Raw genomic sequence first — 14,790 nt, 5'->3', positions numbered from 1 at the left:
TTCACAGCATACCATTCCTCATCAAGCTCAATGAAGCTTAAACCACTCTGGCCATGTTAGTCAGTAAATATAATCTTGATGACAGTTTATTTACATTCACTTGTATATCAGTCTAATCCAATCAGGAGTTTGAATTACTGGTAGGAATTAATGTCCTCATTGAGCATAATGAAATGTAAACAGGGAATTTTGATAGCAGATTTTTACTGTTATATGAAAAGAGTAATAGGCCATGTACTATATATACTGTATCTTTGGTGGACACCGATAGTTAGATTATCTCCATCTGTGCATCAATGATAACGAGTATAATAACATACTGTACACCACGAGCAGAACAGAACCATTCATAATGCTGCACAATGCATTCCATAAGAAATAATTGTATTATTACGATAAAAAGTATGTTCTACACAACATGTCACATTGGTACTAGTAATTTACTAACTGTACTTCTGCATTAATCCTAAATCTCAGACTTTGATGCAAATCAATTCCCCTCTTTGTACAGTATATGTAGAAGGGTCTGTCTCTCCTTCACCTAGTTGGAGTAAATAAGTATTGTTCCCATCAGTTCAGCTTCCACACAAACCATGTTCCCTGCATCTCTGATTCTGCTGCTTGCACCTGCCTCCTGTTAATTTTTAAATAAATATTACTATAACACAATCAAGCTTCATCAACTGATCATGTACCTGATGTTAGACCATTTTCAAATATCTCAATCCCCCCACAGGTGTGCACAGTATTGTTGACCCAGAACTCAGCAGCCAAGCTCAATGGTTGTAAAGCCCAGAGAGTCTTGGAGCATCACCTGTAAGGTATCTGGGTATTCTATCTGTGATGAGAGCTATACCACAGACTGGATTAGGCATCCTGTAGGTAAAGCTATATAATGGTTCAGATGGAGACTCCAAGGGTTCCTTGAAAAGCAGGTTCAGCATCTCCAAAGATGGTTCCAACAACATAGTGACTGTAGAAGGGCAGAGAATTCAAACTGAAGACACAGCTATGTATTACTGTGTCAGATATAATGACACACAGTGGTGTGAAGCAAGCATGACCTGTACAAAAACAACAAAGATGTCTGTCACATGAAACCATCGTTCCCTAAGGATTACCCAGTTCACATTGTCACAGTCAAAATAGACACTTCCTGGGAATGAGATAAACTGTCTGAAAAGCTTTCTACATAATTAGAATCATGTATCTGCAATCATATTTTAACCATGAATTTTGTACTTACATGTGCATGTAAGTACAAAATTGTTTCATGTTTATAAGCAGGTTATAAGTAGATTTTTTAATTAAGCGATACAAAGTTTGTTCTTTGTTAAATTAGTGATAAAGATTGTGAACATCCAAACCATTCATAATGATGCTGACTAAAGAACAACTATTAAAGGTTAAACCATTCATAATGATGCTGACTAAATAACTATTAAAGGTTAAACCATTCATAATGAATCTGACTAAATAATAACTATTAAAGGTTAAACCATTCATAATGAATCTGACTAAATAATAACTATTAAAGGTTAAACCATTCATACTGATGCTGACTAAATAACAACTATTAAAGGTTAAACCATTCATAATGATGCTGACTAAATAACAACTATTAAAGGTTAAATCATTCATAATGAATCTGACTAAATAACAACTATTAAAGGTTAAACCATTCATAATGACACTGACTAAATAACAACTATTAAAGGTTAAACCATTCATAATGATGCTGACCACATAACAACTATTAAAGGTTAATCCATTAATAATGATGTTGACTAAATAACAACTATTAAAGGTTAAACCATTCATAATGATGCTGACTAAATAACAACTATTAAAGGTTAAACCATTCATAATGACACTGACTAAATAACAACTATTAAAGGTTAAACCATTCATAATGATGCTGACCACATAACAACTATTAAAGGTTAATCCATTAATAATGATGTTGACTAAATAACAACTATTAAAGGTTAAACCATTCATAATGATGCTGACTAAATAACAACTATTAAAGGTTAAACCATTCATAATGATGCTGACTAAATAACAACTATTAAAGGTTAAACCATTAATAATGATGCTGACCACATAACAAATATTAAAGGTTAAACCATTCATAATGATGCTGACTAAATAACAACTATTAAAGGTTAAACCATTCATAATGATGCTGACTAATTAACAACTATTAAATGTTAAACCATTCATAATGATGCTGACTAAATAACAACTATTAAAGGTTAAATCATTCATAATGATGCTGACCACATAACAACTATTAAAGGTTAAACCATTCATAATGATGCTGACTAATTAACAACTATTAAATGTTAAACCATTCATAATGATGCTGACTAAATAACAACTATTAAAGGTTAAATAATTCATAATGATGCTGACCACATAACAACTATTAAAGGTTAAACCATTCATAATGATGCTGACTAAATAACAACGATTAAAGGTTAAACCATTCATACTGATGCTGACTAAATAACAACTATTAAAGGTTAAACCATTCATAATGATGCTGACTAAATAACAACTATTAAATGTTAAACCATTCATAATGACACTGACTAAATAACAACTATTAAAGGTTAAACCATTCATAATGATGCTGACTAAATAACAACTATTAAAGATTAAACCATTCATACTGATGCTGACTAAATAACAACTATTCAAGGTTAAACCATTCATAATGATGCTGACTAAATAACAACTATTAAATGTTAAACCATTCATAATGACGCTGACTAAATAACAACGATTAAAGGTTAAACCATTCATACTGATGCTGACTAAATAACAACTATTAAATGTTAAACCATTCATACTGATGTTGACTAAATAACAACTATTAAAGGTTAAATAATTCATAATGATGCTGACCACATAACAACTATTAAAGGTTAAACCATTCATAATGATGCTGACTAAATAACAACGATTAAAGGTTAAACCATTCATACTGATGCTGACTAAATAACAACTATTCAAGGTTAAACCATTCATAATGATGCTGACTAAATAACAACTATTAAATGTTAAACCATTCATAATGACGCTGACTAAATAACAACGATTAAAGGTTAAACCATTCATACTGATGTTGACTAAATAACAACTATTAAAGGTTAAACCATTCATAATGATGCTGACTAAATAACAACGATTAAAGGTTAAACCATTCATACTGATGCTGACTAAATAACAACTATTAAATGTTAAACCATTCATAATGATGTTGACTAAATAACAGCTATTAAATGTTAAACCATTCATAATGATGTTGACTAAATAACAACTATTAAATGTTAAACCATTCATAATGATGTTGACTAAATAACAACTATTAAATGTTAAACCATTCATAATGATGTTGACTAAATAACAACTATTAAATGTTAAACCATTCATAATGATGTTGACTAAATAACAACTATTAAATGTTAAACCATTCATAATGATGTTGACTAAATAACAGCTATTAAATGTTAAACCATTCATAATGATGTTGACTAAATAACAACTATTAAATGTTAAACCATTCATAATGATGTTGACTAAATAACAGCTATTAAATGTTAAACCATTCATAATGATGTTGACTAAATAACAGCTATTAAATGTTAAACCATTCATAATGATGTTGACTAAATAACAACTATTAAATGTTAAACCATTCATAATGATGTTGACTAAATAACAACTATTAAATGTTAAACCATTCATAATGACGCTGACTAAATAACAGCTATTTTAATTGTACCTTTATTTAACTAGACAGGTCAGTTAAGAACAAATTATTATTTTCAATGACGGCCTAGGAACAGTGGGTTAATGCCTTGTTCAGGGGCAGAACGGCAGATTTTTACCTTGTCAGCTTGGAGAATCGATCTTGCAACCTTTCGGTTACTAGTCCAACGCTCTAACCACTAGGCTACCTGCCACCCCATGTTAAAGGTTAAACCATTCATGATGATGATGACTAAAAAACAACTTGTCACGCTCGCTATCTTCAAATTCCCTGTCATAAATGAGCCAAGGCGCAGCGTGCATGTAGTTCCACATCCTTTAATTGAAGTGAAACCTTCAAAAAAAACAAGTAAACAGAAACCGAACGTGAAAACGAAAACGCACAGTTCTGTAAGGCTGAAACACTAACGGGAAAACAATTACCCACAAAACACAGGTGGTAAAAAAGCTGCCTAAGTATGATTCCCAATCAGAGACAACGATAGACAGCTGCCTCTGTTTGGGAACCACAAATCGGTCAAAACAAAGAAACAGAAAACATAGAATGCCCACCCAAATTACACCCTGACCTAACCAAATAGAGAAATAAAAAGGCTCTCTAAGGTCAGGGCGTGACTCAACTATTAAAGATTAAACCATTCATAATGATACTGACTAATTAACAACTATTAAAGGTTAAACCATTCATAATGATGCTGACTAAATAACAACTTTTAAAGGTTAAACCATTCATAAGGATGCTGACTAAATAACAACTATTAAAGATTAAACCATTCATAATGATGCTGACTAAATAACAACTATTAAATGTTAAACTATTCATAATGATGCTGACTAAATAACAACTATTAAAGATTAAACCATTCATAATGATGCTGACTAAATAACAACTATTAAAGGTGAAACCATTCATAATGATGTTGACTAAATAACAACTATTAAAGGTTAAACCATTCATAATGATGTTGACTAAATAACAACTATTAAAGGTTAAACCATTCATAATGATGCTGACTAAATAACAACTATTAAAGGTTAAACCATTCATAATGATGCTGACTAAATAACAACTATTAAAGGTTAAACCATTCATAATGATGCTGACTAAATAACAACTATTAAAGGTTAAACCATTCATAATGATGCTGACTAAATAACAACTATTAAAGGTTAAACCATTAATAATGATGCTGACTAAATAACAACTATTAAAGGTTAAACCATTCATAATGATGTTGACTAAATAACAACTATTAAAGGTTAAACCATTCATAATGATGCTGACTAAATAACAACTATTAAAGGTTAAACCATTCATAATGATGCTGACTAAATAACAACTATTAAAGATTAAACCATTCATAATGATGCTGACTAAATAACAACTATTAAAGATTAAACCATTCATAATGATGCTGACTAAATAACAACTATTAAAGGTTAAACCATTCATAATGATGCTGACTAAATAACAACTATTAAAGGTTAAACCATTCATAATGATGCTGACTAAATAACAACTATTAAAGATTAAACCATTCATAATGATGCTGACTAAATAACAACTATTAAAGATTAAACCATTCATAATGATGCTGACTAAATAACAACTATTAAAGGTTAAACCATTCATAATGATGCTGACCACATAACAACTATTAATGAAGGTTAAACCATTCATACTAATGCTGAATAAATAACAATTATGTTGAGTTAGGTGAAAATTAAAATATTATTATAAGAAAGGCTTATTGTAAGAAAGGTATATAGCAGTTATAAAGAATTGTAATAGCAAGATTTAGGTAAAATGTTCTAATTCAAAATAATAAATACATTTTCTATAATATATATTACATAACAGTTTCCTGAAGGTAAACAATATCGTAAAATATTCTAAGAAATAATAGATATGTGTATTATCACCTATCCACAACCATCTGAATGTGTTGCTGTCCTCAAAGAGCAGGTGCGTGGTGCTGGTGGGAGGTTTTTGTTATGGTGTGTATCACTGTGACTTTATGGGGGCCACAGTGATATTACGCCGTACAAAAACCCCTTTGCTCCAGTATGGACTGAACAGGTCAAATAATTACACCCCGGGACAATGGTATCAATGTAACCCTGATGAAAACTCACCATAAACATGATTTTGGCCATAGCCATGATATTTGGTTTTATACTGCAACACTTAAATCCATACATTTGCAAACAACTGTTACAAAACTGACAATGGATACACCTTTTGTCAGAAACAATAATCCACCAAATCATAGATGAACATGATACTGTAAGAGTCTATAGTATTGTTATATTATATTGTATTATGGATGGTTTTATGTTTCTTATACCTCACTGAGAGCAGAGTCATATGGAATCCCTATGGAGATGTGAAGGAGGTGTTTTTGTGCTGGGGTATATCACTGTGATATGGGCTGGGCTGGGGGGCACAGTGAAATGAGGCTGAACAAAAACCTCAGAGACAAAACCTGCATTATATCTGCGTGAGGATTGGGACAATGGGGAGAAACCATACAATATTCTTCAAATGATCGTCTGATATTGATATAACGCCATTGTAAATTGTTTTACATTTTTACAAAGTATAATTTGATGGAGTGATGTCATGACATGGACCTGAGCATCATTTTTTTTTAAATGTATACAAAACGGAATTCACAACATCTGTCCTTAAGGAATCAGGTGTATGATAGTATTACGATATTGCATTATATTTTATTCCGTTGGATTCAGAATCGTGACTTTAAAGCTGCCTATTGAAGTGCAGGGTTTTTGTACAGGCAGTGAATGGAGACATAGCACTGTGATGCTTTTGACTACTGGGGAAAAGGGACACAAGTCACCGTCTCAACAGGTAAGCAAACTTAAATGTATGATATCCATCGAATGTTTAATTTTCCCATTCTATTTTGAGTGTAGAAAGAACATATTTTTGTCTTTTGCATTTTTCAAATGCAAAATGTCATTGAATAGACCTGTTCATAGTCCACTAAAGAAATGGTTTACATCAATTTGCTTATTTCCTTGAAAGTCAAATAGTTCCTCAAATTCTAGGTTCTGCTGTTGTAGAATGATGCAGAAATGTGTTTCCTAAAGTCTTATAAATAGAAAACCATTCCTTCCTCAGAAAAAAATGTACAGTCTAAGAGAAAATGTTATATATTGTGGAAATACATTGTTGACCAAGTGTGACTCTGTGACAATGTAGTATCTATTTAGATTTGTTTTTACAAACCAATGTACTTTGAAGTTATCAAGATTAGTTGAAACCGATTGCTGTAAAGAGGGTAGTTTTTGTACTGCTTGGCATACGCCCTTGTCACGCTGTGTATGGATACTTCGACTATTGGGGGAAAGGAACAATGATCACAGTATCATCAGGTAAGTCATTGTTTTTGTGTGTTTTTTTAATGCAATCAAATTGTTGTAGTTTGTAGATAATCATTGTTTTATGGAGAAAAGTAGACATTACTACTTGGATAACGTTGTTTGTGTAGCACACCTAGAAAAAGCAGTATATTGTTTGTTCATCTGTCCACATACGTCTTTCACTTTTTGCGATTCATGTTTAATTAGTTGATTTTGTAGGCTTTGCTTTAGGTCAAAAATGACCATGTGAAAATGAAAATGTAGCCTATTCATATGGAGTCAAACACATAAACCGATTATAGGGTATAAGAATAAGAGTTCATCTTAGCCTATATTGAATTGAGAGTTAATTGGCATCACCTTAATCCATATAAATGATTTATTTAAAAGGTTTTATTAGAGAAACAGTATGTTTTATTTTACAGTTCAGTTTTCACTGGTAAATGTGTCTACAATTTAATGTGTTAATGTGTACTTAATTGTGCCTTTCTGTATTATGCCTTTCCTAAAATGTTTATTCTATTTTACTGAGCCAGTTACTTTATGTTCGTATTCTTATATTGTATTATTTCTTATTGTTGTTGCATTGTTGAGAAGGAACCTGCAAGTAAGCATTTTGTTAGACAGTGTATAACATTTGTATCCTGTACACTAATAAAACTAGAAACGTAGTGGTAGTTATACCTCAAAGAATACAAGACAACCAACTACATGGAACTAAATGGTGCCTTATAGTGCAAGATTAAATGAACAAGTAGTTATTAGGTTATAATAACTGTGTAATGATAATTTTACCATGGTAATTCCTAGTAGTTACCTGGTCATTTTTGTACATTCAAATAAAGTGTTACCTTTCTTTCTTTCTTTCTTTCTTTCTTTCTTTCTTTCTTTCTTGCAGCAACCACAGCCACCCCTACTCTATTCCCTCTTATGAACTGTGGAACCCCTACTAACGACATCTACAGCATCGGTTGTCTCGCTACCGGCTTTTCGCCTTCCTCAATCACCTTCAAATGGACAGACGCCAGCGGGAGTCCACTGACGGACTTTGTCCAGTACCCGTCGGTTCAGAGCGGGGGAGCCTACATCGGAGTCAGTCAGGTCCGCGTGGCTAAGAATAACTGGGAAAACTCAAAGTCTTTTATTTGTTCTGTGGAACATCCTGGAGGTGGAAAGACAGCAGTCATCAATAAACCAGGTAAGATCTGGTCATTATATAGTTTTTTTCTATAGATTGCATTTTAATGTTTGTGGTGTAAACTATTTCTGTTTAGAAAACCTGAATATAAGGTTTTTACCCTGGATGTCTTTGAAAATATCAGCATTATTTCAATAAGCGGTTAAACTAACATGCAGACATTTTTTTAACCTCCCGCTACTCAGTCCCAAAGTCTCCAACAGTGTCTTTGCTGTCAGCGCCCATTGGCACCACCCAGTACCTGATGTGTATGATTGAAGATTTCACCTCCGAGACAGTCAAGGTCACCTGGAAGAAGAATGACATGGAGGTGGAGGTCCAGACCCCTACTCTAGGCAAAAAGCCGTCAGGCCTCTACTCAGGCAGCAGTCTGCTGAAGGTCATCAACAGTGACTGGAACAACAAGGTCAAGTACAGCTGTGTGGTGGAGCACCAGGATCAAACCATCAGCAAGACGACCTCCAAAACAGGTCTGTACATAGGAGAAGACTGTACTACAGTTGATGTCATGCTCACATACAGGATCTCTATTATTTAGTGTAGTTCCTCATCAGTAACATGTCCTGCTTTCCCACTGCTGCTCTCCCCTTTCAGAACCACTGACGGTGACTCTGAACCCACCACGTGTGAGAGAGGTGTTCTTGGACAACCAAGCAGTGCTGGAATGTGTCATAACTGCTACAGACCAGGACACAGTGTCTGGTACCAATATCACCTGGCAGGTCAATGGACGGGACAAGATGGATGGCATCGATCTGAAAGATATTGAATCAAAGGGCAACCTGAACAGCAGGGTCAGTACTCTGACCATAGACCAGAAGGACTGGACCAATGTGAACAAAGTCCAGTGTTCTGCCAAGAAGAGTGGTGAAGACACACCGGTCATTCAGGAACTCAGCTTCACCAAAGAAAGTAGGTCACTGAGACATCTCAATGTGGTTGTGATAAGTGGTCACATACTCCAGGTTCTTGAGAGGGAGACACAGGATGTGCAGACTTTTGCTGCAGCCCAGCGCTAACACACCTGAGTCATCAAATCAACTAATCATTAACTAATCATCACCTTTGCTTAGTTGAATCAGGTGTGTTAGTGCTGGACTAGAACAGAAACCTGCACACCCCCGTGTTGCTCCAGAACCAGGGTTAAGGACCACTAGGTTGATTTCAAACTGATTTTCACATACTGGTTTTCATATGTACCTCCATGTACATGAGTGTAATGTTTCTCCTTCAAATCAATCCTCTTGTAGGTCGAGCCCTTTCAGTGTCCGTCCACCTTCTCCCGGAGGAAGACACCAGGAAGGAGAAGACTGTGACTCTGGTGTGCCTGGTGGTCAGCCCGTCTCTCTGTGACGTCTACATCATGTGGCAGGTGAACAGCAGCCAGTACCAGGAGGGGGTCACCAGCCCTCCTCAGAAAACCCCGGAAGGCAACTACTCTGTCACCAGCGTCTTCACCACCACCAAGGATAAGTGGGAGACAAACGTGCTTTTCACATGCGCTGTCAAGCACGCCGGCTCGGACAACAACACCGCACCTAAAGAGAGGAGTGTGTCGAAGTCCTTGGGTAACTCATGTGAAGACAAGCGATATTAATCTGTGTGTGTTGTGTTGTTGTGTCTCCTTATTGACTCCTCTGTGGGTCAGAATAGCCAATTACTAGGTTTGTGCTCTGCTGTCCTCAAAGATGTCATTCATTGTTGTCCTTGTTGAGTTAAAGTTAACATGTTAGTGTTGTCATTGTTTTGTTGACTGTAAACATATTGTCTAATGTGATATTGTCCAGTCTACTGTGTTAAAAGATGTATGTCCTAATACACAGTCTTGTGTTGCCATTGTTGTCCTTTGTCATTGTTTAATGTGTCTTCCTAATGTGGAGATTGGCTAATAAACAATACCGCATCTGAGATCACATGGTTTGGTGTTCGTATATCAATTACTTAAAGTCTTAGAAAAATATACTGCTCTATTCTACATAAAAAAACAGAATGAAGACAATTGTTTTGTCATGAAAAGACAACATCACTGAATAGCCTACATAGTAGTACTATACTCACAGTAAGGTGGTCATGGATGTACTATTTAGTGTAAAGGTGTAGCTTGACATAATGTGAGTGGGTGTGCATGTTAATATTAGGCCAAGTCTGCACAGCTCAGTTGCATGTGCTCTTTGTGTGTTGATGTGTGTGTCTGTGTGTGTCCATATAATTTGAGCTCATGTAGCTCAATTTATGATAAAGACTAATACAGGTGTACAATACACATAAACACATGAATATACAGACACACACGCGAACAAGCAGACACACATGAACACACACGCAGACACAAGTGTATGTCCGTTCCTCACCACCTGTCTCTCTCCCTGTTCTCAGAGAACATCCTACTGACTGAGCCTGAGGCGGGCTTCGCTCTGAGCTGCACGGACAACGATGAGGATGATTTCAACAGCCTGTGGTCCACCACCTCCACCTTCATCATCCTCTTTCTTCTCTCTCTCACCTACAGCACAGTACTCAGCCTGGTCAAGGTACTGACACCACTTATTTCATGTGATTGTAGACTTCTGATGAAGGCCATTGGCAGCTGAAACGTCATGATTTTAAATAAAACAATTATGTATCAAGTGTATGTGACCAATACAATTTGATTTGATTTGATTGTGAGCGATAGTTGCTTCTTTCCCTTCCAAATATGATTATATACACAGAGGAGAGATGAGAAACTTCCAAATATGATTATGTACACAGAGGAGAGATGAGAAACTTCCAAATATGATTATGTACACAGAGGAGAGATGAGAAACTTCCAAATATGATTATGTACACAGAGGAGAGATGAGAAACTTCCAAATATGATTATATACACAGAGGAGAGATGAGAAACTTCCAAATATGATTATATACACAGAGGAGAGATGAGAAACTTCCAAATATGATTGTGTACACAGAGGAGAGATGAGAAACTTCCAAGTATGATTATATACACAGAGGAGAGATGAGACACTTCCAAATATGATTATATACACAGAGGAGAGATGAGAAACTTCCAAATATGATTATATACACAGAGGAGAGATGAGAAACTTCCAAATATGATTATATACACAGAGGAGAGATGAGAAACTTCCAAATATGATTATATACACAGAGGAGAGATGAGAAACTTCCAAATATGATTATATACACAGAGGAGAGATAAGAAACTCCTTGTGGGCCAAGGTAACCTACGTTGTTCCACTTTGCTCTCTGTTTATTGTAATAACCTGTATCTGTCTCTGCCTCTTTTCAGATGAAGCAGTGAAGAACACATGATGGACTGTAGAGATAGATGTGTCTAGATTAGAAAGAAAATGGTCTGGGATGGTTATGGCATAGTATTCTTCAGTAATAATGTTACATATATATCCAATACATTATTGATTATGATTGATTAGTATTGTTGTTCTCAATATTATACAAGCATTGTGGTGATATGTTATTTTTCATTCATTGATTTATTTTGTACAGTATCTTTGAATATAAGTGTATACTGTGATGTCTGTGTGTCCTTTTTCACTTTAAGTTGTTGTCTTTTTTTTTTTACATCCGCTGGATACTAATACTGGGACAAGGACACATCCTATATACAAAGACATTACTGATTGGAGTGTTTCTGCTTGGCAGAGTTAACTATGGAGCCAAATTACAGCTGTAGCCCCTCCCAGGACAGATTAAAACAACGTTAGATATCTGTAATATTCAACTAAGACTTCAACATTCTGTTATCAGTTGATCTGAGGGGGTTTCTTGGTTCTCTAACTTGTCTAATAATAGTGTCATGCAAAAGCAGTTTCCTCTCTCTCTATCCCCTTGATACCACACCTGTGGCACTGAAACTGTCCAGCAACTGCCAGGGCCACAAATACACTTCCTTGAAAGAAGAGAAACACTGCATGTACGATAGCAATGGACACACGCATGCACACAGAAATATACTGTATATATAGTGAGCTACAAAATTATTGGGACAGAGACACATTTTGTGGATTTGGCTCTGGACTCCAGCACTTTGGATTTGAAATGATTCAATGACTATGAGTTTAAAATGCAGACTGTCAACATTAATACGAGGGAATTTTCATCTATATCTGGTGACACTTTTTAGAAATTACAGCACTTTCTATATATTGTCCCACAATTTTACAAATCCACTTATTTTACAGTATGCGTATTAAAGTAGTCAAAAGTTTAGTATTTGGTCCCAAATTCCGAACACACAATAATAACATAAAGCTTGTGAATCTACAAATTTGTTAGATGCATTTTTCCACAATTTCCAATAGGTTGGAATTATTTTCTATGTCATAAAATTCATGAATTTAATTCAAACATCGGACTGCCAAATGGTGAAGCATGATTCATCACTCCAGAGAACATGTTTCCATTGCTCCAATGGCTGCGAGATTTACACCACTCCAGTCAACGCTTGGCATTGCGTATGGTGATCTTAGGCTTATGTGTGGCTGCTCGGCCATGGAAACCCATTTCATGAAGCTCCAGACGAACAGTTATTGTGCTGATGTTGCTTCCAGAGACAGTTTGGAACTCGGTAGTGAGTGTTGCAACCGAGGACAGATCATTTTTTCACACGCTCTGCGCTTTTGCACTCGGCTGTCCCGTTCTGTGAGCTTGTGTGGCCTACCACTTCGGGGCTGAGCCGTTGCTCCATGATGTATCCACTTCACAATAACAGCACATACAGTTGACCAGGGCAGCTCTAGCTGGGCAGAAATTTGACTCTCCGGAAAGGTGGCATCCTATGACGGTGCACGTTGAAAGTCACTGAGATCTTCACTAAGGCCATTCTGCTGCCAATGTTTGTCTATGGAGATTGCATAGACAAAGTTGACATCAAGGCAAAGGGTGGCTATTTGAAGAATCTCAAATATGTTTAACTCAGATTTGTTTAACACTTTTTTGGTTAATACATTATTCCAAATGTGTTATTTCATTGTTTTGATGTCTTCACTATTATTCTACAATTTTGAAAATAGTAAAAATAAAGCAAAAAACCTTGAATGAGTAGGTGTTCTAAAATGTTTGACCGGTAGGAGTTTTTATATTTATATATTTTTAAACATTTAACCCCTTTATTTTTGTTTGGCACAACAATAATTCCTTATATCCATTAATTTCTTAAACCAGTACCGGGTTACCTTCGTGAGACTTGTGGGGGTCGTAGAACAAAATGGAGAATAACATTGTGTTCATGCTGTTTATGAGAGTCTCATCGTGTAGGCCAATCCATTTGGATGCTATGTGATTTTCGGGACGCCTCCTGGTCTGACAAACTGCTCTGTATATATCTCTAGCTTAAACTGACAGATTTAGATATTTGTATTATGTTAATTACATTGACACACGGGTCAATTGACTTTTAAGGATTTACAGGGGTACACACAAATTCACCATTATGAGTAAGAAACTACGAAAAATATTTCAAATAAACCCTTTATTTGTCACATGCGCCGAATACAAGTGTAGACTTTACCGTGAAATGCTTACTTACAAGCCGTTAACCAACAGTGTAGTTCAAGAAAGACAAAATAAACTAAAGTAAAAAATAATCAAAAAGTAACACAATAAAATAACAATAACGAGGATATATACAGGGGGTACCGGTACCGAGTCAATGTGCGGGGATACAGGTTAGTCGAGGTAATTTGTACATGTAGGTAGGGGTGAAGTGACTATGCATAGATAATAAACAGCGAGTAGCAGCAGTGTACAAAACAAATGGGGGGGGTGATGTCAATGTAAGTAGTCCGGTGGCCATTTGATTAATTGTTCAGCAGTCTATTGGCTTGGGGGTAGAAGCTGTTAGTGAGCCTTTTGGTCACACCATGAAGGAAGTGTTTTTTACTGTAATAAAAGACTGGCCCTCATCTCTGCCACATTAAATACAGTAAGTATTATTCAGAGAGAATGATGTTGAATAGTGCTAGAGATCAAACCAAATCAAAGTTTATTGGTCATGTATATGATTTGCAGGTGTTATGGCAACTTTGATTTGATCTCTAGTGCTATTCAGTATCACTCTTTTAGAATATGGAAAATATTGAAAGAGTCTATCCTATGCAGCATTTTGTAATAAATGGTAAGACAATTTAAGTGATATTTAAGTGAACCTACAGGAGTTGAATAGACCAGTGCCAGCTGTGGCCAACCTCCAGAGGGCGAGCTTGGCAAACTTACTTCCCTTCCCCCTCTGTAAATAAAGCAGCATGTTGCCAACTCATCATTCAACTCATACAATAGTTACTAGAGTTATGTGACATTTCAGACACCAGAATGATTTTGAACAGCTGTGGGATTGTTATTTTCCCACTAGCATGCATATTGGGTGAGTATGAAGCCAGTACATTTTAACCAGAAAAGTTACA

At 35.5% G+C, this 14,790-nt stretch overlaps 1 protein-coding gene across 1 annotated transcript in view; it reads left to right on the top strand.

Moving 5' to 3' along the window:
- The window catches only part of LOC120034032 (immunoglobulin gamma-1 heavy chain-like), a 53,193-nt gene extending 41,524 nt beyond the window's left edge, over positions 1–11,669 (top strand). The window contains exons 5-11 of the mRNA XM_038980424.1: positions 6,609–6,652; positions 8,066–8,365; positions 8,551–8,835; positions 8,960–9,277; positions 9,616–9,933; positions 10,742–10,896; positions 11,658–11,669. Of these exons, the coding sequence (XP_038836352.1) occupies positions 6,609–6,652; positions 8,066–8,365; positions 8,551–8,835; positions 8,960–9,277; positions 9,616–9,933; positions 10,742–10,896; positions 11,658–11,669 (1,432 nt within the window). The remainder of the gene's footprint in view (positions 1–6,608; positions 6,653–8,065; positions 8,366–8,550; positions 8,836–8,959; positions 9,278–9,615; positions 9,934–10,741; positions 10,897–11,657) is intronic.
- The last annotated feature ends 3,121 nt before the right edge of the window (positions 11,670–14,790 follow it).

This window comes from Salvelinus namaycush, chromosome 41, assembly GCF_016432855.1.
Source record: "Salvelinus namaycush isolate Seneca chromosome 41, SaNama_1.0, whole genome shotgun sequence".
Classification (NCBI taxonomy): Eukaryota; Metazoa; Chordata; class Actinopteri; order Salmoniformes; family Salmonidae; genus Salvelinus; species Salvelinus namaycush.
This window is presented reverse-complemented; position numbering and strand designations above follow the sequence as displayed.